At 42.1% G+C, this 22,410-nt stretch overlaps 1 protein-coding gene across 2 annotated transcripts in view; it reads right to left on the reverse strand.

Annotated features, from left to right (window-relative positions):
• Positions 1–22,410, reverse strand: part of ncf4 (neutrophil cytosolic factor 4) — a 35,530-nt gene that overhangs the window by 12,420 nt on the left and 700 nt on the right. Inside the window, exons 2-7 of one of the 2 annotated variants that reach the window (XM_084571367.1) lie at positions 20,743–20,924; positions 19,712–19,796; positions 19,448–19,607; positions 13,463–13,533; positions 12,697–12,824; positions 7,617–7,671 (exon numbers count right to left, since the gene is read on the reverse strand). In XM_084571367.1, coding sequence (XP_084427493.1) covers positions 7,617–7,671; positions 12,697–12,824; positions 13,463–13,533; positions 19,448–19,607; positions 19,712–19,796; positions 20,743–20,774 — 531 coding nt within the window. In that variant the 5' untranslated portion in view covers positions 20,775–20,924. Of the gene's footprint in view, positions 1–7,616; positions 7,672–12,696; positions 12,825–13,462; positions 13,534–19,447; positions 19,608–19,711; positions 19,797–20,742; positions 21,362–22,410 lie in introns of those variants that run through there. The other variant, XM_084571366.1, reaches the window with a different exon arrangement.

Genomic DNA, 22,410 nt, shown 5'->3' on the forward strand with positions numbered 1-22,410 from the left:
TTATGTGGTAAATAGAAGATGCTAAACTCTTTAAATGTACTACACAATATAAAGAGATGCCCCACGATCTACACAAAATTTGATCCGAAACTGGTTCTGACATATTGAAATTCACCAAGGTTTCCATCCTGGCTGATTTGGCGACTCCTGTAGTTTCCTGCTCACGGAAATCTGGACAAACAAATTACTGTGATTTTAATAAGGCAATCAGGTAAATAATCAACCACTGTTCGTCATTCTGTGAGCAATGGCGGTTGGATTCTATTGTGCACTCAGCACGAGTGTATTAACGGCAGGGCGCAGCGTGAGGAGGAGTAGATTACCAGTTTGAAAAAGTAACCTGCAGCTCTTCATCTAACAGCTCAGCGTGGCTGCTCTTTCTTGTTCCATTATGTCCTGAAATATTCCTGAAACTGATTTTGTTTTGTAGACGTGTCTTTAACTTCTACACCTATCTACCTGTTGCTTGATGATTCAGCACGCTGCACTGATATAGAGATATATCTGTTCATAGAGATTACATTAGCAGTAAATCGCGGGAATGTCGTCACAGACAGACACAGTTTTTGCAACACTTTTATCACTAAAAGAAAATCTTCATGGCTGCTTTTGTAAGGATTATACTTTAAAGTACGTTCAAGTGTTTGTGTGCGAAGTAACGACGGTATAAGTGTGCGTGAGTGTGTACATATACTGTATGTGTGTCCACGGAAAATGAGACACTGACTGGTGGCAGATTAATGAAGCTGGGGAGAGAGGGAGCTGGTTGGATTAACAATCCACTGAGATTACCTTAACCCTGAGGACACACTCACAACTCGCCCACCCTCCCTCTCCCTCTCTTTGTATTGAGCGCTGCTATTTTAATGCCTCATTCCAGACGGTGTTTTATTATAGCGTTGACCCGCCGTTGGCCGTAATTTATAGATGATGTGAGAATATATTGAAATCACTGTCTCCCGACGAAAACACCAAATACGATGTGACAAAGTAATTCCCCCGATATCTCTACATCTCCTTTCCATCTCTCTTTCTCTCTCTCTCTCTCTCCAAAAATCTTTCTTCCGCCTCTTCATCCTTTCACTTTTCGCCGCTTCAATCTCTCTCTTTCAGACGTTCCTTTGTAATCTCAGGCCACTGTTACCCTCAGAATCATAGAGATGTTCGTTCCTATTGACAACTGCAATATTCGTGCAAGGTCGAATTAATCACAGAATAACCAAAGGCACCGATTTCTCCCCCGACAGCAACAATCGGTAAGAAGGTACAGAATGCAGCCACAGCTGTCGTCCTTGCAAATCTGTCTTTAGTAATGTATCATGTCTAATTGTCCCCTCAGTGACTTTTCTAGTAATTTGACCAGCCGTGCACAGCGAACAATAAGATCATCCTGTCTTCTCTCACTATATTTAAATGCGACACACACTGTATTTATCCAGGGCAGGTATTCGGCGCTGGTGCACTTTGGCCGATCTCTAAATGTAGCTGCACAACCCTTGGGTTCAGAAAGCCACAGGAGCAATCATCCAGTACAATTAGTCTCGCACTGACCCCCCCTCTCCCTTAATGAGGTTGTTAAACCCTCAGCTCGTTAGTGGGAGACTGAGATGAGAATTTAGGTTTTTTTTTTCTTTCTCCCTCTTCCTGACGTTTAATGAAAGTGTATTTTTTTAAGTCGATGGCCCATTTCCTGAAAGGCCTGGAGTGAAAGATCATAGGAGTAAAAAAAAAAAAAAAAAAGGCAAGTGAGCTCTGGATGCAGAGGTTTTGTCTTTGTGGGTTACTTCCTACAGACACAGCAAGGTCAGTATGTTTTCAGGCATTAGTCCTTGCCTGAATCAAAAGTAACGTCAGACTGCAACGACTCTACTACATGATTGATGATGGCCAATACGTAAATACGCCGTTTTGCGTGGAATAGCGCTGTGTGACAATCCTTTAAACAGAAACCCACATTGCAAGTTGCACATTTACAAAAACTTAAATGGCACAAGCACCTCAAGAGAGAAGATCTGGCTTTCCAACCTCAGCCCCAGCAACCTTTGGACCAATCACAACTGACTTTAATCCACCATCTCTCCAGTAGCTTAAAGCTCACTAAGGAGTAAAAAGAGCTCTCCAGTGTTTAAGTGTTTGAGTTGAACTGTGTAATTTGTATTTCTTTTATGTTAACACTGCATTCATATGTTTACTGCTCAGATATCTACATTGATCCTGAAATATGTTGCATTTAAACTGAACCACTGGCACAACTGTACAGAAGATGGCACACTGGAAGAATATTAGAAGAATAATAGTTTGTTGAAGCCCTAATTTACTGCCTGTGTTTTTGATTTCAAAATATGCCTTCAAGATTGGGTATGTGACTTGAGCCTGTTAGAAAATGTCAGTATTCTGTGCGGATCAAATCAGGTAAAGACAACTACACTTCCTCCACAAAAAAAAGTTGCCACCTGGATTTAACTAAGCAAATAGGTACGAGCCTCCTATTGGATAATTACTGCATGGGTGATTATCTTTCAGCTGGCAACAAGTTATTTAACTCCAACTGATGCAATGAGTAGCTTCTCATTTCTTAAACAACCATGTCTAAAGACACATCCTGTGGTCGTGGTAAAGATGTTGCAGTCAGTTTGAGAAGGGTCAAATCATTGGCATGCATCAAGCAGAGAAAACATCTAAGGAGATTGTAGAAACTACTAAAACTGGGTTAAGAACTGTCCAACACATTATTAAAAACTGGAAGGATAGTGGGGAACCATCGTCTTCAAGGAAGAAATGTGGCCGGAACAAAATCCTGATTGATCATGATCGCGATTACTTAAACGTTTGGTGAAATTAAATTGAAGAAAAACAACAGTAGAACTCAGGGCTATGTTTAATAGTGAAAGTAAGAGCATTTCCACACGTACAATGTGAAGGGAACTCAAGAGATTGGGACTGAACAGCTGTGTAGCCTTAAGAAAACCACTAATCAGTGAGGCTAACTGGAAAAAAGGCTTCAATTTGCTAGGGAGCATAAAGATTGGACTCTGGAGCAATGGAAGAAGGTCATGTGGTCTGATGAGTCCAGATTTACCCTGTTCCAGAGTGATGGGGGCATCAGGGTAAGAAGAGAGGCAGATGAAGTGATGTACCCATCATGCCTAGTGTCTACTGTACAAGCCTGTGGGGGCAGTGCTATGATCTGGGGTTGCTGCAGTTGCTCAGGTCTAGGTTCAGCAACATTATGTTGCCCAAAGAATGAGGTCAGCTGACTACCTGAATATACTGAATGACCAGGTTACTCCATCAATGGATCATATTCCAAGATGACAATGTCAGGATTCATGGGGCTCAGGTTGTGAAAGAGTGGTTCAGGGAGCATGAGACATCATTTTCACACATGGATTGGCCACCACAGAGTCAAGACCTTAACCCCATTAAGAATCTTTGGGATATGCTGGAGATGGCTTTGTGCAGTGGTCAGACTCTCCCATCATCAATACAAGATCTTGGTGAAAAATGAATGCAACACTGGATGGAAATAAATCTGGTGACATTGAAGAAGCTTATCGAAACAATGCCACAGTGAATGCTGCTGTACTCAAAGCTTTAAGCTATCAAACCTGCTAAAACTACAGTTATTTTATCTTAGTAACTCACATCCATAAGCACCAATAAATCTTCTACTGCTCAGTTTCGTGTCATAATAAGGTGAAAATGAACATCTTATATACGCCCATATTTCTGCGTATGAGTTTTTTTCCCCTTACTTAGGCAGGTTTTAATCTAAAATAGGATCTAATTTCTGCTTTAATGGCTCACGCTGCTAAGAAGTAGGGCTCAGCATCGGTTGATTAGGACCTGCTTGATTTTCTATCGTCAAATATTATGGATTTTTTTTTATCTCTCCCTCTTTGCCTCTCCAACGTACTCGTCACCTCTTTTTTGTCCTTCATCTATTCCTGCTTCTTCGTCTGTCCCACTTTTTCTCAAACCACCCCCTCGGCTTGAGAATCATCGTTAAAATCATGCTAAGCGGGAGCAGCCTGTCCCGTTGACCTTGTTTGAAGCTCGTAGTACCGCAGCCAACAACAATTACTCATCACGCTGTTTGGGGCTAAGCCTGAGCTAAAACTAAGCGGAGTGCAATGAAGTGTTGTGGCGTAAACGCTAACGCTTGTACCTGCTCTACTGTGACAAATGCCTGTGCTCCCCTCTTATCCATCAGGCTCAGACCAGCCATTGATCATTGTTTGGACGCTGTTAAACAGCTACTTTCCTGCACTGAAAGGCGCACACACACACACAGTAGGACATGAACAAACACACATACGTACACACTTTTTCTTTCTGAAGAGAAAGACGTAGAGAGCTAAAATAAATGTTGAGTAGGCTGGCAGCTTCAGGAGTAGAGTACACCAGTGTTTTACTTATTGTGTGGGAGAGAGGGGAGGAAGAGAGAGAGAGGAGAGTTGTTTCTCTTAGTTTGGCAATAAAAGATCACTGGAGTGTGCAAAAAGAAAATAAAGTGTATGAGCTACACCTATCTTTCTCTCAAGGTCAGGTAAGGTTAGGAAGTGTCAAACACTTTTGCAAGCACACATACTTAACCCTTTAACATCTAAGACTCTGAAATGTGAAAATAGACTTTTTCTTATTTTGATTATAAAAGGGTCAGAAAATGTCCTCTGAGTAAGTGCTTTTACCAATTTTTCCAAAATACCTGGAACTTACTCAATATCTGACAGTGATTTACAATTTACTCCATCTTATAAGAGTGTAATAACTGCCTGGTCAAAAAAACAGTCACCACCTGGATTTAACTAAGCAAATAGGTAGGAGCCTCCTATTAGATAATTACTGCATGGGCAATTATCTTTCAGCTGGCAACAAGTTATTTAACCCCAACTGATGCAATGAGTAGCTTCTCATTTCTTAAACAACCATGTCAAAAGACACATCATCTGGTCATGGAAAAGATGTTAGTCTGTTTGAGAAGGGTCAATTCATTGGCATGCATCAAGCAGAGAAAACATCTAAGGAGATTGTAGAAACTACTAAAACTGAGTTAAGAACTGTCCAACGCTTTATTAAAAACTGGAATGATAGTGGGGAACCATCATCTTCGAGGAAGAAAATCCACCAAAAATCCTGATCGTTTGGTGAAATTAAATCGAAGAAAAACAACAGTAGAACTCAGGGCTATGTTTAAAAGTGAAAGTAAGAGCATTTCCACACATACAATACGAAGGGAACTCAAGGGATTGGGACTGAACAGCTGTGTAGCCTTAAGAAAACCACTAATCAGTGAGGCTAACTGGAAAAAGGGCTTCAATTTGCTAGGGAGCATAAAGATTGGACTCTGGAGCAATGGAAGAAGGTCATGGAACTCAATATCTGGCAGCTACTTACAATGTACTTCATGTTATAAGAGTGTAATAACCTTCGGGGAGAGGCGGAAGTGAAATTACCGTAATGACACTATATTGCAGACTTTAATCTACTGGAAAGATGGTGGACCAAAGTCAATCGTGAGTCAATCTGTGGGGAGGCAAAGTGCCGCCTTGTATTGAGGTTGGAAAGCCAGATCTTCTCTCTTGAGGTGCTTGTGCCGTTTAAGGTTTTGTAAGTGTGCATATTGGCTGTAAAGCGCAAGGTCTAAGCTTTCAGAAACTGTTGAAATTTTTCCAATAGCACAAACCGTTACGTAATTACAGTAATCCAAATTGCGCTTATGCAAATGTGCCACAGGCGACAAATTTCAAATTTAAAGGATTAAATAATAAAAATTCAGACAGAATCATTCCCGTGAAGTAATTTATTTCTTCTGCTTTTACCCCTGAGATCTCTTGTCTTGTCGTGGCAATGAAATAGCAAAACTACAGTAGGTGTCCCTCAGGCTTTCTGATGTAACACACTCAATCAAAAGCAGTAATAGCTAATATGAAGACTATCAGCGAATTCATTTATTTTATCGCGATCATTAACATGGTTTCCATAGTTAACACGTATTCACACAAATTTATTGCACTTTTTTTTAATAATATTTATGTTAAATGTACATTGGACTGATATTATTTTGAGAGAGAAGCATCTGGCAGGTTTTTGAAGGAAGTATGACTGGATGAAATGATTTACTACAATCGCACTTCAGACTCTGCTTGCTTTCCACAGCGTTACTACTGCTGTGATCACTGCCTGATTCCCAGATCTGCAGTTTGGGCCGAGGTCATAATAACAAAATAATGAAAATAAATAATGTTAACGCTGACAGCCCTAACTAATACACATAAAGTCAGTTAGATTTTAATCTGCATGAATAAAGAATAAGAACGTACGGCTATAAAAATGAACCTAGAGACTGAATGACATGTTTCAGAAGGATTCAAGCAAGCATCACCTACTAGAGACTTGAGTTATTATTTTTCACACTGTAATGCAAACACACAATGACAGTAGACAGGCTGTCATCCATCAGTCTGACTGCACTATTAACATTAGCACTCCCACACAAAAAAAATATTACACACAGTTCCTACGAGGCACTACTGAGTCATTTTAAAAATAGACATTTGAGACCACTGCCGAGCGTTTGCATGTTTGTGCTCTGGTAATCATCTATCTTTGTGGGGAGTATTTAGACCTCAGGCGTGAGGACTTTATTTCGAAGGTCTAGACATAGTTTAGGATTAAAGATCCAAAAACATGGGATTAGGGTTAGATTTTATGGTTGGAGTTAAGGTAAATTTCTTACCCATAAGGGTTCTTACAAGTACAGACAAATGTGTGTGTGTATGTGTTGAAGTCTAGGATGTGCTGACTGTACAAGGTATGAAAGACATTTTTGCCTCCAGGGAGAGTTTAATTAGCAGGTCATTACCACTTTATCCTCTGACCTGACTGTATCCCCCTCCTGCACACCTGCACCCGAACCACACTAGCTACAAAACCTCACAAACACACAGCTCCGAGGTAAAACGACTGCAGAATATAAAGAGTGATTCTCTTTTTTTTTTTTACAGCACCAGGGAGGCGGGCTTGAATAGAATAAAAATAAGAGGATGAAGGAGAAGGAGGGGGGGGTGAGAGATGGTTGCAACCTTGGAAAGAGACAGTGGGAGGGGAGAGGAAAAGGACGAAACTGATGAAAGTGATGTTTAAACGGAGGAAGGAGAACAGGGAGGAGAAGATGAGACGGCGAGGGAGGTTAATATAAGAAGAGGAATAGGGAAATTAGAAAAAGGAAGTGAAGCAAGGCAGGAACTATCGATGAGGTCAACAGTCATTAGGAGCGAGAGAGGAGGAAAAGTGCAGCACAACAGCTGATGAATGAAGCCATCGATACTGATTTGTCACATCAATCGATCCGCTTTTGTATGTTGCCTCTTTTGTTTTTTAGTTTGTGTGTATTTATGCATCTGGCTTGTGTTGCAAACTAAATGTCAGCGGCGGAAGGGTCGTGTAAACTTGCGAGTGTCATGAGATGCAGTCGCGTCAAGGCAGCTGACGGGATCACAGGGTATATTTCCCAGGATGATGTATGGTGGTTTGACTTGTTACTCCGTGGGTGGCCATGGTAACTGTAACCAAAGCAACAACAACAAAAAAATAAAAAATGTAGCTTCACACACCTCTGCCCTGGGGGAGGAGAAGAGGTCCATCTTTGGTGGTTTGACTTGGCTTTTCCTATAAGAAAAAAAAGTGACACATAAGTGAGCAGTCTCCAGATGTGTTCAATGACAACACGTATTATCCCTTTATGTGGCATCAAACTATATCCATCCGTCCATTTTTTGATCTGCTTGTCCAAAAACTGGGTGGTGGCTGCAACAAACTAATCATGGTACTTGTTTTAGGAATCCCAAAGCATTCCCAGAGCAGTTAAGATATCTACAGGCCAACCCTTTTCAGCAGCTCGAACTCCGAGCTCGCTCCAGATGCCCAGAAGTTCCTCACCTTGTCTCTAAAGTTGAACCTAACCATCCCACAGAGAAAACTCATTTCGGATGCTTGTATCTGCAATAACATTCTTTCTGTCACTATCTAATGCTCATAACCAGAACGCAGCTGGACTGGTAAATGAAAAAAAACTTCATGCTCCATTTGCTCCATGCATCTAAGACCTCGAGATGCATGGGGCAGCACCTAGCTCTCTCGATCTGGGGAGAGCTACCCTCAAACTAAAAACAAACTTTTTTAAAGGCTTTTGAAAGCCCTATAATTATAGATTCCTGCAGACCTGATCCTTGTATATTCAGAGGGGCCACTGTGGCTCAGTAGGTAGAGTGGGTTGTCCACAGACCAGAGGGTTCTGTTACATGGATGACATGCTGAACTGTCCTTGAGCAAGACACTTAGCCCCGAGTTGACCCCAGTGCTTGGTGTGTGAATGCGTGCGCTTGTGTGAACAAATGGGTAGACGTGTCATTATGACTGTAAATCGCTTTGAGGAGTAATAGGTAGAAAAACACTGTGTAAATTGACAGTTTACTAGACAGAAGTGCAGTTCCAGAGATTGAACCCACTCAGGTGTGGACAAATGAGACCCGTTTAAACACTTTTGAACTGAGAGGATCATAACGACACCTTCACAGACCCATAAGCAAACGTCTAAAGGCCACCTGCTTCATTTATACAGCGCTGATCAGCCACAAAATTATGACCACTGACAGGAGAAGTGAATAACATTGACCATCTTGTGACAATTTAATGTTCTACTGGGAAACGTTTGGACCTGGCATTGGTGTGGATGTTAATTAGACATGTACCACCCACCTAGACCAGACCAGGCACCCCCACCCCATAGCAATGACACTCCTTGATGGCAGCAGCCATCCCCAGCAGGATGCAGCCTGACACAAGGTGTTGACCTGGCCTCCAAATTCACTAGATCCCAAACTGATCAAGTATCTGTGGGATGATCCATAGAGGCCCCTCCCCTCAACCCATAGGACCCAAAGGCCTCCCACTAACAATATTCTGTTTCCAGACACCACAGGACACCCTCAGAAGGTCCATGTCCATTCCCTGATGAGTCACAACTGTTTTTGTCGCTCACATGCTCTGTTTTAACATAAATACCCCAATGAATGTCCAAAATGTGTCTATTAAAGAAAGTGCAGTATTGTCAGAGATATTACATTTAATCAATGTTATTTTTCTCAAGTTCAATCAAAACATGCATACACTGGATGGATTTCAGACAAAAAATGAATAAAAAAGACAGTTAAGTGTGGAATCGGTGTGGTAATAAAAAATAAAAGACTTCACAGCAAGAAGATAGAGACGGTAACGCCCTATTTACAAAGTATATTATCTACTGTCTTGATATTATGCGACAACTGGTCTCCAAGACAATGAAAGAATCAAATGTTTGGCGATAATGCAAAAGAGGAAATGAGTTTCTTCAAATGTTCCAGCACATCAACAGATCACATGTCTCTTCATATGAAGGCAGGTCAGATCCAAGAGCGGAGGAGGCAATGAGAGTCTACCTTTGCATAATTTCCTGTTGAGAGTCCCTCTTTACCACATCTCCCACTGGTGTAACCTGACCACAGGCAAATGGGCCAATCAGAACAGCCGTTGTGAATGAGGAAGTAGACCGAAAAAAAGGGGTAATGAGTCTCGGTGGGGTTTTTCTCAATGCCAGATTTATGGATCCTCGCCCCCGTGACTTCCTCGCTGCTTAGCTCCATCCCATTCATGATGTGAGGGGGAGACACAAGGTTAAGATTGGAGGCAGCGAGGCAGCACTTATCGGCCAACTGGGACCTCGTAACTCAGGACAAGCTCGCTTTGATTTGACGTACAATATTTAAGACTTGTTGTTGCACGGCGGTATCGCCTGTCACCGGACTAGAAAATGACTGTTCTGTATTTTAGGCGGTGACAATGCATCGTTGCAAAAGACGCTGTATTTCTAGATGCTGTCTCATAATTTTGCTCATACACTACATAACAGACATGCACTGCCTGGTCAAAAAAAAGTCGCCACCAAAAAAAGGTCACACACTCTAATATTTCGTTGGACCGCCTTTAGCTTTGATTACAGCAACATTCTCTGTGGTATTGTTTCAATAAGCTTCTGCAATGTCACCAGATTCATTTCCAGCCAGTGTTGCATTCATTTTTCACCAAGATCTTGTATTGATGATGGGAGAGTCTGACCACTGCACAAAGCCTTCTCCAGCATATCCCAAAGATTCTTAATGGGGTTAAGGTCTGAACTCTGTGGTGGCCAATCCATGTGTGAAAATGATGTCTCATGCTCCCTGAACCACTCTTTCGCAATCTGAGCTACATGAATCCTGGCATTGTCATCTTGGAATATGACCGTGCCATCAGGGAAGAAAAAATTCATTGATGGAATAACCTGATCATTCAGTATATTCAGGTAGTCAGCTGACCTCATTCTTTGGACACATAATGTTTCTGAACCTGGACGTGAGCAACTGCAGCAACCCCAGATCATAGCACTGCCCCCACAGGCTTGTACAGTAGACACGAGGCATGATGGGTGCATCACTTCATCTGCCTCTCTTCTTACCCTGATGCGCTCGTTCCTCACTATCCTTCCAGTTTTTAATAATGCGTTGGACAGTTCTTAACCCAGTTTTAGTAGTTTCTTCAATCTCTCCAATGATTTGACCCTTCTCAAACAGACTAACATCTTTTCCACGACCACAGGATGTGTCTTTAGACATGGTTGTTTAAGAAATGAGAAGCTACTCATTGCATCAGTTGGGGTTAAATAACTTGATGTCAGCTGAAAGATAATCACCCATGCAATAATTATCCAATAGGAGGCTTGTACCTATTTGCTTAGTGAAATCCAGGTGGCGACAGCCGCACCAGCTGCAGTTTCTTACTTTATGATATCATGCATCGAGTATCTGGTTTAAAGCAGGCCCCAAAAATAAATATTTCATTATTATTTTTCATTTACACCATACATTTTAAATGCAAAATACTTTTGTCTTCTTCCAACACCACTGTGAAGTTGTGCTGGCCATGGGCCGAGTGAAATCGGCTGCATCACTCAAGCAGCAGTGACTCATTCATCAGCTGTTAAACCTCCAGATGACTAGCAGACGACCAATTACAACCTCATACAGTGGTCATTACTCCTTGACATTCTCACCGATTGCTCAAATAATGTCCTCATGTCAACACAGTTGACCTCCACCACCCCAGCCTCCTCCATCTTATGTACTAAGCTTTTTTTGTTAAGGATGTTGATGGGATTGTTTGAGAGCTCCTTCAAAGAGCAGAGCCTCTTCTGCTGCATGATGTAGCTGTATAACCATTGTCTATAAAAGGTCAATAAATAACCAATATACAGCTGCATGTCATTGTTGGAGTCTTCTCCTGGAGACTATGATGTGATGATTGACTGATGTTATTAGAGGACAACACTTCTGTTAAAATGATAGGACTTCCGTTCATGAGGGTTTTCTGATGGTGAGGCTAAGTTGTGTAAGGAAATGGTTAAACAGTTGCACAAGTATTATTCTAATAGTTTGGTGTCCCATGATTCAAAAGCTAATGTGTGAACAATCAGTGCCCAGGTATGTAGTCTCCTTCTGGAAGTAATGTAGTCATTAGTAAGAGTGACCATCATTTTATGCTACAAGACAATGGCAAATGAGTTAGCCACCGGTTAGTTTGTCCATGAGTCCAAATGAAGGTTTATGCCAACAAGTCATTCCTGAGATATTGTGTTCGCATGAGTCTTTCGGACTAACGAGCATACATGAATGGATGTATGGACAGACAATACCTCCAGCCACAGCTTAAGATCATTTGGTGTGTATTCATGGTCATCAGACCCTGAACTCCTGCACACAGCTTCCTTTGTTGAAGCGACTGCTGGAGCCATCACTTCTTTTTGGCATATACATCAAGCATAAATGCACCACATCACTATAATACCGCGCACACACTCGCAACCTTTAAATTGTACTTGCAGAGTAAATGAATTTCTAAGTCTAATGACCTTCAGTATTCAGCAGACGAAGCTCAATTCTGATGAAACTAATCAAAACCTATTCTCAAAGGCCTTGGATGAGTCACGTTTTCAGAGATGACAGGTAAATATGAAGTGGCATATAATTATAATACCTTCGAGTTAGAGCAACCACTAAATAGTTATTAAAATCCACACTCCAAACCGTTCTGGAGGAAATTCATTCAATTCTGTCTCCCTCTTCCGTGAAACAAGCCTGCCTTCACCCTACCAACCACCCTCATTCACTCCAGATCTGCTCCAGCTACTTTAATTTCAAAACACAATCATTTCAGATGAGGAAACCTGCTCCAAAAAAATGCCCAGTGGCACTGGATTGATACTAATTATGCTCATTTTAAAATATTTAAAGCTCAATGAAGCAGCGCTCCTTTTTTGGTAATGATAGTATTGATATTTCACAGACTAAGAGCACATTTTAACCCTTCTGGGTTTATTTTTTATTATTATTCTTTAAAAGAAAAGTGTGCAAATTAAAACCAAGCCCTCAAACCTCAAAAATGATCCTCTTTTGCCAATAATTGCAGGTGCTTAATCTTTGTCACCTTTAGACCCCACAAACATTTTGGATAATTTAAGTAGTTTCTCTTCTGACTTGAGGAAAAAAAAAAACACATTTGCAAGCCTGTCTGGTTTTGGGCAACAAATCGATTCTTGTTAGCAGCGATGAGGGAGGGTCTTACACTTTGCGGGTAGGTGGGCGGAGACGCCTGAGGGCTCGCGGTTGCTGCTGGCTGTCCTGGTCCGTCTGGTAGAAAAACATCCGGAGATCCTCGTCAAGCACCAGCCATGTTGGCAGACCCAGTAACCTCTGAGAAGAAAGAAAGACAGGGAGGATGAGGCAAAAAAAAGGTAAAGAGGCAGTGTTTGAAGAGGAAGACATGGATAAAAAGGTGGAGAAGGAGGGGAGACGCAAAAAGATGCAAATCAGGGTGGATGATCAGAGGTGTCGGTGGGAACAGGAGGGGTTTAAGGAGAAGAAGGGTCATTAGAGAGTTGAAAAAGAAGTGGATGAAAAGGGAGGAGATGAAGCGAGGAGCATTATAAGTGAAGGCGAGAGAGTGCGGCAAAGTGAGAGCCACGTAGGAAGAAAAAACTAAGAGTCAAGCAGAAAAGAGAAGTGAGTGAGTGGGAGAAGGAGAACCTGATCGTGTTTTTAGCTGTAGAGCAACGCTGAAACATGTCAAAAGTCCCACAACTACAGTCAGTCAGACGTGATGTGGGCATAGGGCAGAGCAAAGAGAAGAGAGCAGCAACGCCTACAGCGCTGAGCTCCATCTGCAAACCACCGCTGAAATATCCGAGTCGGTGCTTATCCACCTACAGCATCGCTCAGCCCACTAAGCAGTAGGCTACTGTACTGCACGCTGCAGAAGATGGAGGGCATGCCAACGATTCTTTTCCTTTGCACAAAAACACAAAAGGCTGCGTTAAATTAAATGTGATTACCTTCATGTACGTGTTGAGCTCAGGGATTCTGCTCTCTGCGATCTCCCGTTTGTTTCCGATGAAGACTTTTCCTGAACACAAAGACATTTTCACAGTGAACGGGGTGCAATCAGGAAGTGCAATATACACCAATCCGGCATTACATTATGACCACTGACAGGAGGAGCGAATAACATTGACCTTCTTGTGACAATACAACGTTCTGCTGGGAAAATTTTGGACCTGGCATATATTCGTGTGGATGTTACTTAGACGTGTAGCACCCACCTAGACCAGACCAGGCACCCCCACCCCATAGCAATGACACTCCTTGATAACAGCAGCCATCCCCAGCAGGATGCAGCCTGACAAAAACGCTTTAGGAACTTTTAAAAACAGCACAAGGTGTTGACTTGGCCTCCAAATTCACTAGATCCCAAACTGATCAAGTATCTGTGGGACGACCCACAGAGGCCCCCCTCCCCTCAACCCATATAGGACACAAAGGCCCCCCACTAACAACACCCATGTGCCAGACACCCTCAAAAGGCCCATGTCCATTCTCTAATGAGTCACAACTGTTTTGGAGGCACAAGGGTGACCTACACAATATGAGGAAGGTGGTCATAATGTTATGCTTGATCAGTGTATTTATTACACTATCGGTCAGTCTCACAGGAAGAAGTGTTCTGGGTTTGAGAGTGCTGCCCAGCTGGGGCCTTTTCTGTAGTTGTCCCTGTGCCTTCATGGGTCTCCTCAAATGCAAATGCACGCTAGGTTGATGTGATTTTAAATTTTAAGATGAGTGTGAATGGTCGTTTGTTTCTTCTTGTGTGTTAGCGCCTCTCGCCCAATGACAGCCGGGTTCGTCTCCAGCGACCCTCTAAGGGTAAACGGTCATAAACGATGGATGGATGGATTTATTTCGTCCCCGCGCAGACAAATGCCCCTCTAGGAAACACTCGCTCCTTCCTCCGAATGTGGACATATTACCCTCCATCCCTAATCTCACACACCAAGTCCGGTCCAAGATGATGAGGCACGGCGCTGACTCCTCGCGCTCTAAATCAGGCCCCAACAATTCATCCGAGGCCGTCTAACACTGCTGTTAAATCAAATTTAGCACAGTCTTTAATGACCCTCAGCCACAACACTCAGCCCTCTCTCTTCTCATTCACTCGTGGGGCACGATAACTCACTCAATCACTCGCAAGCACAAATTCACTCACTTACTGATGAATCACTCACTCATGCACTCACCTCTCTTCATCTCCTCCAGCCTTGTTGAGCTGGATGAGCCGACTGCTCTTTTGACCTTGGATTTATTGGAATATCTTTTATGCGTGATTTAAAAAAGCGATCATATAAAGTGAAGGCAGATAGACCGCGCATGCAGCCCATGTGAGAGCTGCCATCGGTGAACCAGCCAGAAGTAAAAGAAACTAAAACAAACACAGATTCCGTCATTGAGATATTTTCCATTATTTACCCCTCATTAAACGAGTCAGCTTCAATTTGACCAGACGGACCTATATCCTGTTCTATTATTTTTTCTGCCCGTTAACCCGTCACCAATCCTCCCCTGTCTCCCTCCACCCCACCCCGCCCCTCCCTTCTCATCCCCCCTCTGTCTTTCTTATTCCCTTTCCGTCCTGATGAGATCTGGCACTGCAATTAAACCCATCAGATCTAATATTATCCAGCAGACTCCTCGGTGGCAGATGCTAAATCAGAGTTTGTAGAAAAGTAGAACTTTCCCGATATAGACGGTGACAATGAGAGACAAAGCCTTGAGGTCCATAAAGAGTAGGATGTTAAAAACTTTCACGACTGAAGCTGACAATGGGTTTGTGAGTGAGAGGCTGAAATATTTGTGTTGTTAAAGAACAAATCAAACAGGCGGTGTATAACACGCGGCACATGAAAGTATGCTGCTTAGGGTAAAGAGGAGACAGAAAAACATGAAGATTGTGGTATTAGTAACGTAATTATGCTCAAGTATCAGCCTCAAAGACAATAACTTTGACTATAACACTAACAAAACGACAATTTCAGTGCTTTGCATAAGTTTAGTCTTCAGAGACGTGAGTCAAATGTTGAATTATTGTAAATATAATGCGTCTTCTGCAGCAGTTGTGATGGTGCAGGGTCACCATCAGCCTCTACTTGCAGCCACTTAATACATAAATAAATACAACACTGAGAAATAAATCAAATGCCAACAGTAAAACTAAAACCTGTGAGTCAACAGAAATGTATTTGTATGTGTCTCATGTGTGATTAGATTCTACGTCTACACATAATCTACAACAGATCAGCACACAAACAAACAGACGACACCTCAGCCTGTCCTCGTCTCTCCCAAATCAATGGGCCGAGCCGCCCATTCAAAGTCCTCGGGCTTTTATTGGAGCCGATGTTGGTTTCCAGCCTCCGATAATCAATGCAGACGCTCAAGATGGCTCCAAGACAGACGGACTTATGGGAAAACAATGAGCTAAATAACACGAGAGCCACCGAGAAGATGAGGACAAGAGGACAGTGGAAGCAGCAGCGCAGCTAGCGACGGAGGCTCGAATAGATGCTGTCAGCAGGTTAAATGCTGTTATCTCTGGACTTATCATATTGGATTTCTCTGGGAGCAGAAATGTGACTTATTTATAAAACTGTGTGAATCTAAAACAGCATTATACACAACTTGTTATTACATAAGAAGACCTTTGTATAATTACTGCATTGGGAAATTTTCTGGATTTTCCGGGCCTGAGAAGTGCTAAAAAGCACTTCTCTGTATTTTTCTCATTGACTGCACTCGCTGACATTTCCTAATTTAAAGTTTCCGTTCCACTGTGGCCAGTCCAGACATTCCTTTCCAGAACTTAATCTTCCCTAACAGCAGTTCACTTACATGGGCCCATTACATTTCTTCCTTAATAAATGTCCGGACATGCTCTGTTGAATGTATTTCTTTCACATTTCTACTCACGCAACTCAGCTCCTTGTCGTCTTACAACCTTATACTATAACCTTGCCCGCTGCTCCGTTGGTGGAATGAGCGCTCTGAAGTTCTATAAACAATTGTTCAACCAAATTGTGTTACTTCTATAGTTTCTGAAGGAGAGAATGTAAAAATACAGCCAGCACTGGAGAAATAAAAAAAACTACCGAAAGCATTATGATCAAAAATATTTCTAATGATACTTTCAAAGAAACTGGTATGTGTTGACACTGTTGACTTCTATTTGAGTCTATATACTGATAGTAGGGGAGTTCAGTTCACTGTTTGACAGAAATATGTACGTCCATGAAGTTGACTTGACAGGTCATAGCTAGTATGTTAATAGTATGGGTTGTACAGATTAGTCAGTTTGTCAACTTCACTGCTGTGCCATAAGACTTTGAGCATCATGTCGACTAGTCGCTGATCACGTGATAATAACAACATGGACGCCTCCGAGAGTGGGTCATTGCAGCAACAAAAGTACTACTGCAATGCACACTCATCTAAAAAGTCATCCGCTAACGCTAGCAGAGTAACGATCCAAATCCTCTCTACAGCAGTCAGTTAACAACTTCATCAAACGTCCTGCTGTAACAGAGACAAGGAGGCGGAACATCATCAAAGTTATTAGACCTTTAGCTGCAGCACACGGAGAAGGCTTCGGAGATATACCACTTTTTTTTTTTTTTTTAACCCCAGCTTCTCTATTTTATCTTACAACACTCTGTGGAGTACTATTAAATTCTGTTGATGGTGCTGAGTTGCTGCCTGTTTTTATACAGGCTATACATATCTGCAGTGCAAAGTGTGTAGCTCATGAGCTGTCTGTTCTCAGAGTATGTATTCAGGTCAAGAATCTAGATCTCATTGTTGTACAGCATAACTTTCTACTGTGTTTTTATCCAACGTCATCAGAGACTAGTCGGTGTCGATTTGACTTTCATCACACAACAGTCGACTTCAAAAAATCTGATCTCGTGCAACCCCTAGCTGTTACTAGTCATATTTATGTGATGAAAATTGAGTCTCTTGCTCTTCTGTTGTGAAATAATGATGATGATAGTAAAGAAAAAAAAGACCACAGCACAAGTTTCCAAAGATTTCAATAGAAATAGTAGCACTGTGTGAATGTGGAACTGCAGTTTTTTAATGGCCGTGATGCTGTGGTGTCTGTAAGCTAATTTCAGGACGATTGTGCAGGGTGTAAATATTACATAATCGACCTGTCAGAACTGTATTGAGGCTAAAGTTATGCATAATCTTGAGCTTTGAGTGAGAAGGTGGAGTCCATCACAGATCGCTAGCTCTCTGCCTAGGTGTCACCTACTCATATTTTAATTTAACTGGGAGTTAGGAAGATCGAACCTTCTTGCTATGAGGCCTCAGTGCTAACCACTACACTCCCAAACATCATGACATCATGGAGGGTTCATCCATCTCGTTATACAGTCCACGACTCCAGGTCATCAAACACCAACCCAAGATCTTAGCTACTAACCAAACATCTCAGGGACTCTCATAAACCTGGTTTATCATTTAAATGAATAAGCTACTTTATAATGAACAACTGAGTGTCCTGCAGCCTTGGAGATGTTCTGGCCATGAACTAGGACTAGGAAGAATCCAATAACAAAGTTGACCAATCATAGGGCTTCTATGGACCTGTTAACCTGGGAGATCTTCAGCAAACTAAAGGATGGTTTACAATGGAAAAGTTTCTCTGCTCCTTCATTTGCCAACATTTACCTGGCCAGGATAAGCCGCCTTCCGCTTAAACATGGCTCATTTCTACCCAGTTAAATCTCTGTATTTTCTGTATTGTGACATTCATCTATCCTTCTATACATCGTGGCTGTTCTGAATGTCAGTCATTGTGGATTATATGTGCTTATTCTCATCTTAAATGGAATATGCAGCGATAAATGGTTCAGACTGACCTTGTAGGTGACACTGCTCGGTCACGCTGTAAGTTTGTGATGCAGGATTAATAGCCAGACAACTTGACACTTGGTTTCAGGTGTGTCTAAAGATAAAGTCGTGAAAATACAGAAGTTTCACTGGATTCAATTGAATGAATAGTTTGGTTTGAGTCAAGTTATATAAGAAGACATGTCTCTGCAGTGTCAGGGTTGACTTGCAGTGCTCTCATGCACAGTATTATGCAGCAAAGGGTGCCTGAAATGTGCTAACCCTAAACCCCATTTGTGCAGAAGTCAGTTCACACCGAAGTTGAAATGTAATCATGTCTTCTTTTCAGTATCGTCCTTGATTTCATCTACTGCTAAAGTGTTTTTAAATTCATCAAGCAAATCCAACCAGGGTCATCCACGCTGAAAGCTGAGGGACAAAAACCATATCTGTACAACACACGCGGTAGATGTTTAAAGTCATGTTCAGTTTAGTTTCAGTTCTTTCAGCCAAAGGGGGGAGGGGGGGATTCAGCCAGCTGTCACCACAAACTCAGGCTGTTCCTCTCCATATGCATGAAGCAGAGCAGAACGAGTTAGCATCTGAAGGTGAAGGTTACAGAGTGACGAGGCAGAAAGGAGGCAGTAAAGTTGTAGTTTCCTCTGCATCCCGTCTGCAGCAGAGCCCCGGCGCAAGAAAATCAGCATCATCACCGTGAAACCGGTCTTTCCAATCTCAGCTCTAGAGCCAGATAAAACCTAATATACAAAAAAGCTCTTCTTTGACTTTTGAGGAACATATTCAGATTCAGTTCTCTTTTAGGTTAAACCCCATGTCTTTTATGTGGACAGTGTCTGGCATGGTAGCCTCACACACAAGTCATGTTGCCAGGAAAGCAACTTAACAAAAATCAGAGGGCTGTGACTGTTTGCACAGTCCTCCCTGCCTGTTAAACTAGAAGAGGTTAAAAAGATGTAACAAGCGCTCGGTTGCGGTGCAGGGCCTCTGACAAGCACATATTTGAACCACGTGAAATCTGACACCGCGCTGGATTTCGTGTCTGCATGCCAGGGAAGCTATCAGCGCCGCGGACTCACCTGGAAGAGGGGGCAGGATGCAGGTGTTCGGGCCCGGTTTGTCCGGGTCTTCGGGAGAGTACTTGGCCTCGAGGACCTGGTGGAGGTTGAAGAACTCTCTGTACCTCCTGTAGATGAAATACTTGCTCCCTCCTTTAGTCTTCACCTCGATCACAAACCTCTGGGAGAGAAACACGCCAGAGAGAAACACAGAGAGGAGGATGTGTTAAAAACAAATGTTTTATGGGCCGGTCTTCAAAGTGTCAGTAGTTCTTTTGTACTTACGTAGTAGTCGATGAAGCCCTTCTTCTCTTCGATGTCAGCGATGGTGGCAGTGGTGGGTATGTTGCCAGGGAGCTGATCAAAGTCACTGATTAACAGAGACACATTATAATATTACTGATAGATAGATAGATAGATAGATAGATAGACGAATGGACGGAGGGACAGACAGATAGACAGATAGATAGATGGACAGATGGACAGATTAACGGATGGACAGATAGACAGGCAGATAAATAGAGAGACAGATAGACGGACAGAAAGATAAACAGACAGAGAGACAGACAGATGGACAGATAGATAGATAGATGGACAGACATATAAATGGACAGAGAGGCAGACAGAAGGGAGAGACAGACAGATGGACGGATGGATGGGCAGATAAATAGATGGACAGACAGACAGACGGACGGACAGATAGACAGGTGGACAGACAAATAGATGGACAGATGGACAGGCAGGCAGACAGATAGACAGACAGACAGAGAGACATAGAGACAGATAGATGGACGGACGGACAGATCATAAAAAGCCACTAAATAACGATGATAAAAGAAGCCAATGAATAATGTAATGTGAATAAAATAAAATAAAATAATGTAGTAAAATATTTCCAAACTAATATTTCAACATGACTCATTGCTGTGCCCCAGGCTGCTCTGCTGCCATAGCTGAGCAAAACAGTCATCAAACATAGGCTAATATTAGTTTTTTTATCACACATCTTCACCAGATGTATGACTTCAGAGCAACAAAAAGAAAGAAAGTTGAAGAAAGTCAGCCTCTAGTTTCACTACCTGTTATATTTTAGGTTTCTAGATCGAATAAAACATGAACCGAGATGTAACTTACAAATGAACTTATAGTATTCGACACTTATAGTATTTTAGTGTTGTATCTCACAAGGCTACACTTATAATAATTATCAGTGCACTTGCGTTAGCGATTGCTCCACACGCTGTTACAGATGCGCGCAGGGTAACGACACAGAGCTCCGGTGATTATTTTACGCTGACATCCGGTCAGACACTCACCTTTTGTCTCGTATCTGCTGCGGCAGGGACATGGTTGACGGTGCGGGCTGCAAGCGGCCGGAGAAACCTTTAAGTGCTGAGAAAACAGAGCGAAGAAGCGCAGGCTGACCGACTGACTGCGTCTGGAGAGGCTTGCAGGCGCAACAACAGTGCGGAAACAGGCAACAGGAAGCGGGGGTTCCCTAAAAAGAGATCAGAAGAATGGTGCGTTCACTTGGCCGTGAACTTGTGCAGCGTGTTATTGCCCCAGGGGCGGGGAAAGATCGCTAAAAATCTCGCTAAGCTACGTTGAGTAATGTGGATGAACCTGTAAAGGAAACTATAGCTGATGGCTGGCGCAGGTGAGGTAAGGCGTGTTAAAGCAAAAAAATGTCTGCAATGCTCATTCTCTGTTGACTTCTATGAATTTAAAGATCCCCCACGCACCGTCTTCTACACCTGATTAGATTCTAATTCTTCAATTAATCTATTTTAATAAGACCATTCTCAGGTGATGTGTAATAGAGGCCTCAGGTTTCCACATCAAATCTGTGTCAGGTTTCTGTTAAGACCAGGACTGGCTTCCTCTTTTTCTTCTTCTTCGGAAATCCATCAGTCTGTGTAACTCCTCATCTCTGTGTGTGTGTGACAGTCAGATGACACTGGACTTATTTTAACTGGCACATATTGCCCATATTTGTTTATTTATTTATTGGTTAGTGCAATTTCATTTCCTTGTTAATTTTTAAATCATTTTATTTTTCTTGTAAACATTAGATTTTTGTTATAGATTATGCATCAGAATCAGACTCGTGGTATGGGGTCTATCTATCTATCTATCTATCTATCTATCTAAACTATGAAACACTCAGTTCACATCGTCCCAGTTGCCCTTGAGAGCATGCGCTGCTTCCACCTTAAAATTCAGTTGCTGCTGACTACCGGCAGCCTCTTCGGACATCTTACGACGTAGGATTGTTAATTTAAGTTGTGTTTAACAAGGTGTGAAATACTGTATCTCCTTCTCTGTATAGTTGGTCCATATATATTTGGACACTGACATGATCCTTCAAGATACAGTTACATATATAATCAATATGGGCTTACTGTGCAGATTCAGAGTTGTAATTTGAGTGTATTCACAACCAAATTGAATGAAGGTTTTTTTTTTTCAAGTGACCAAAAGTAATTGGACAGTTGACTCAAAAGCTATTTCATGGGCTACATGGGCTATTCCCTTGATAATCTTCATCGTTTAAGCAGGTAAGAGGTCTGGAGTTGATTCCAGGTTGTGGCATTTGCATTTGGAAGCTGCTGCTGTGAACCCACAACATGCAGTCAGAGGAGCTCTCACTGATAGTACAACAGACCGTCCTTAGGCTGAAAAAAAAAAGAACGATGAAATCCATAAGAGAGATAGTTCAACCTCAAGAACTAAACCTGAAAGTCTGCACTTCCATTGTATCTCAGTTATTTCTTTTCAAATCCAGTGTGGTTGCATGCAGAGTCCAAATAATGAAGACTGTGTCATTGTCCAAATATTTCTGGGCCTGAATCTAATAACAGACATTAATCATGGATTATAATAAAGCAGGACTCACTCATGAAACGTTAAGTAAACAGCGCTTCTTTTGATTTTTCAGATAATGGGATACTTTGATAAGTTTGTGACCTTAAGGTAGAAGGTTT

Source organism: Chelon labrosus, assembly GCF_963514085.1.
Source record: "Chelon labrosus genome assembly, chromosome: 2".
Classification (NCBI taxonomy): domain Eukaryota; kingdom Metazoa; phylum Chordata; class Actinopteri; order Mugiliformes; family Mugilidae; genus Chelon; species Chelon labrosus.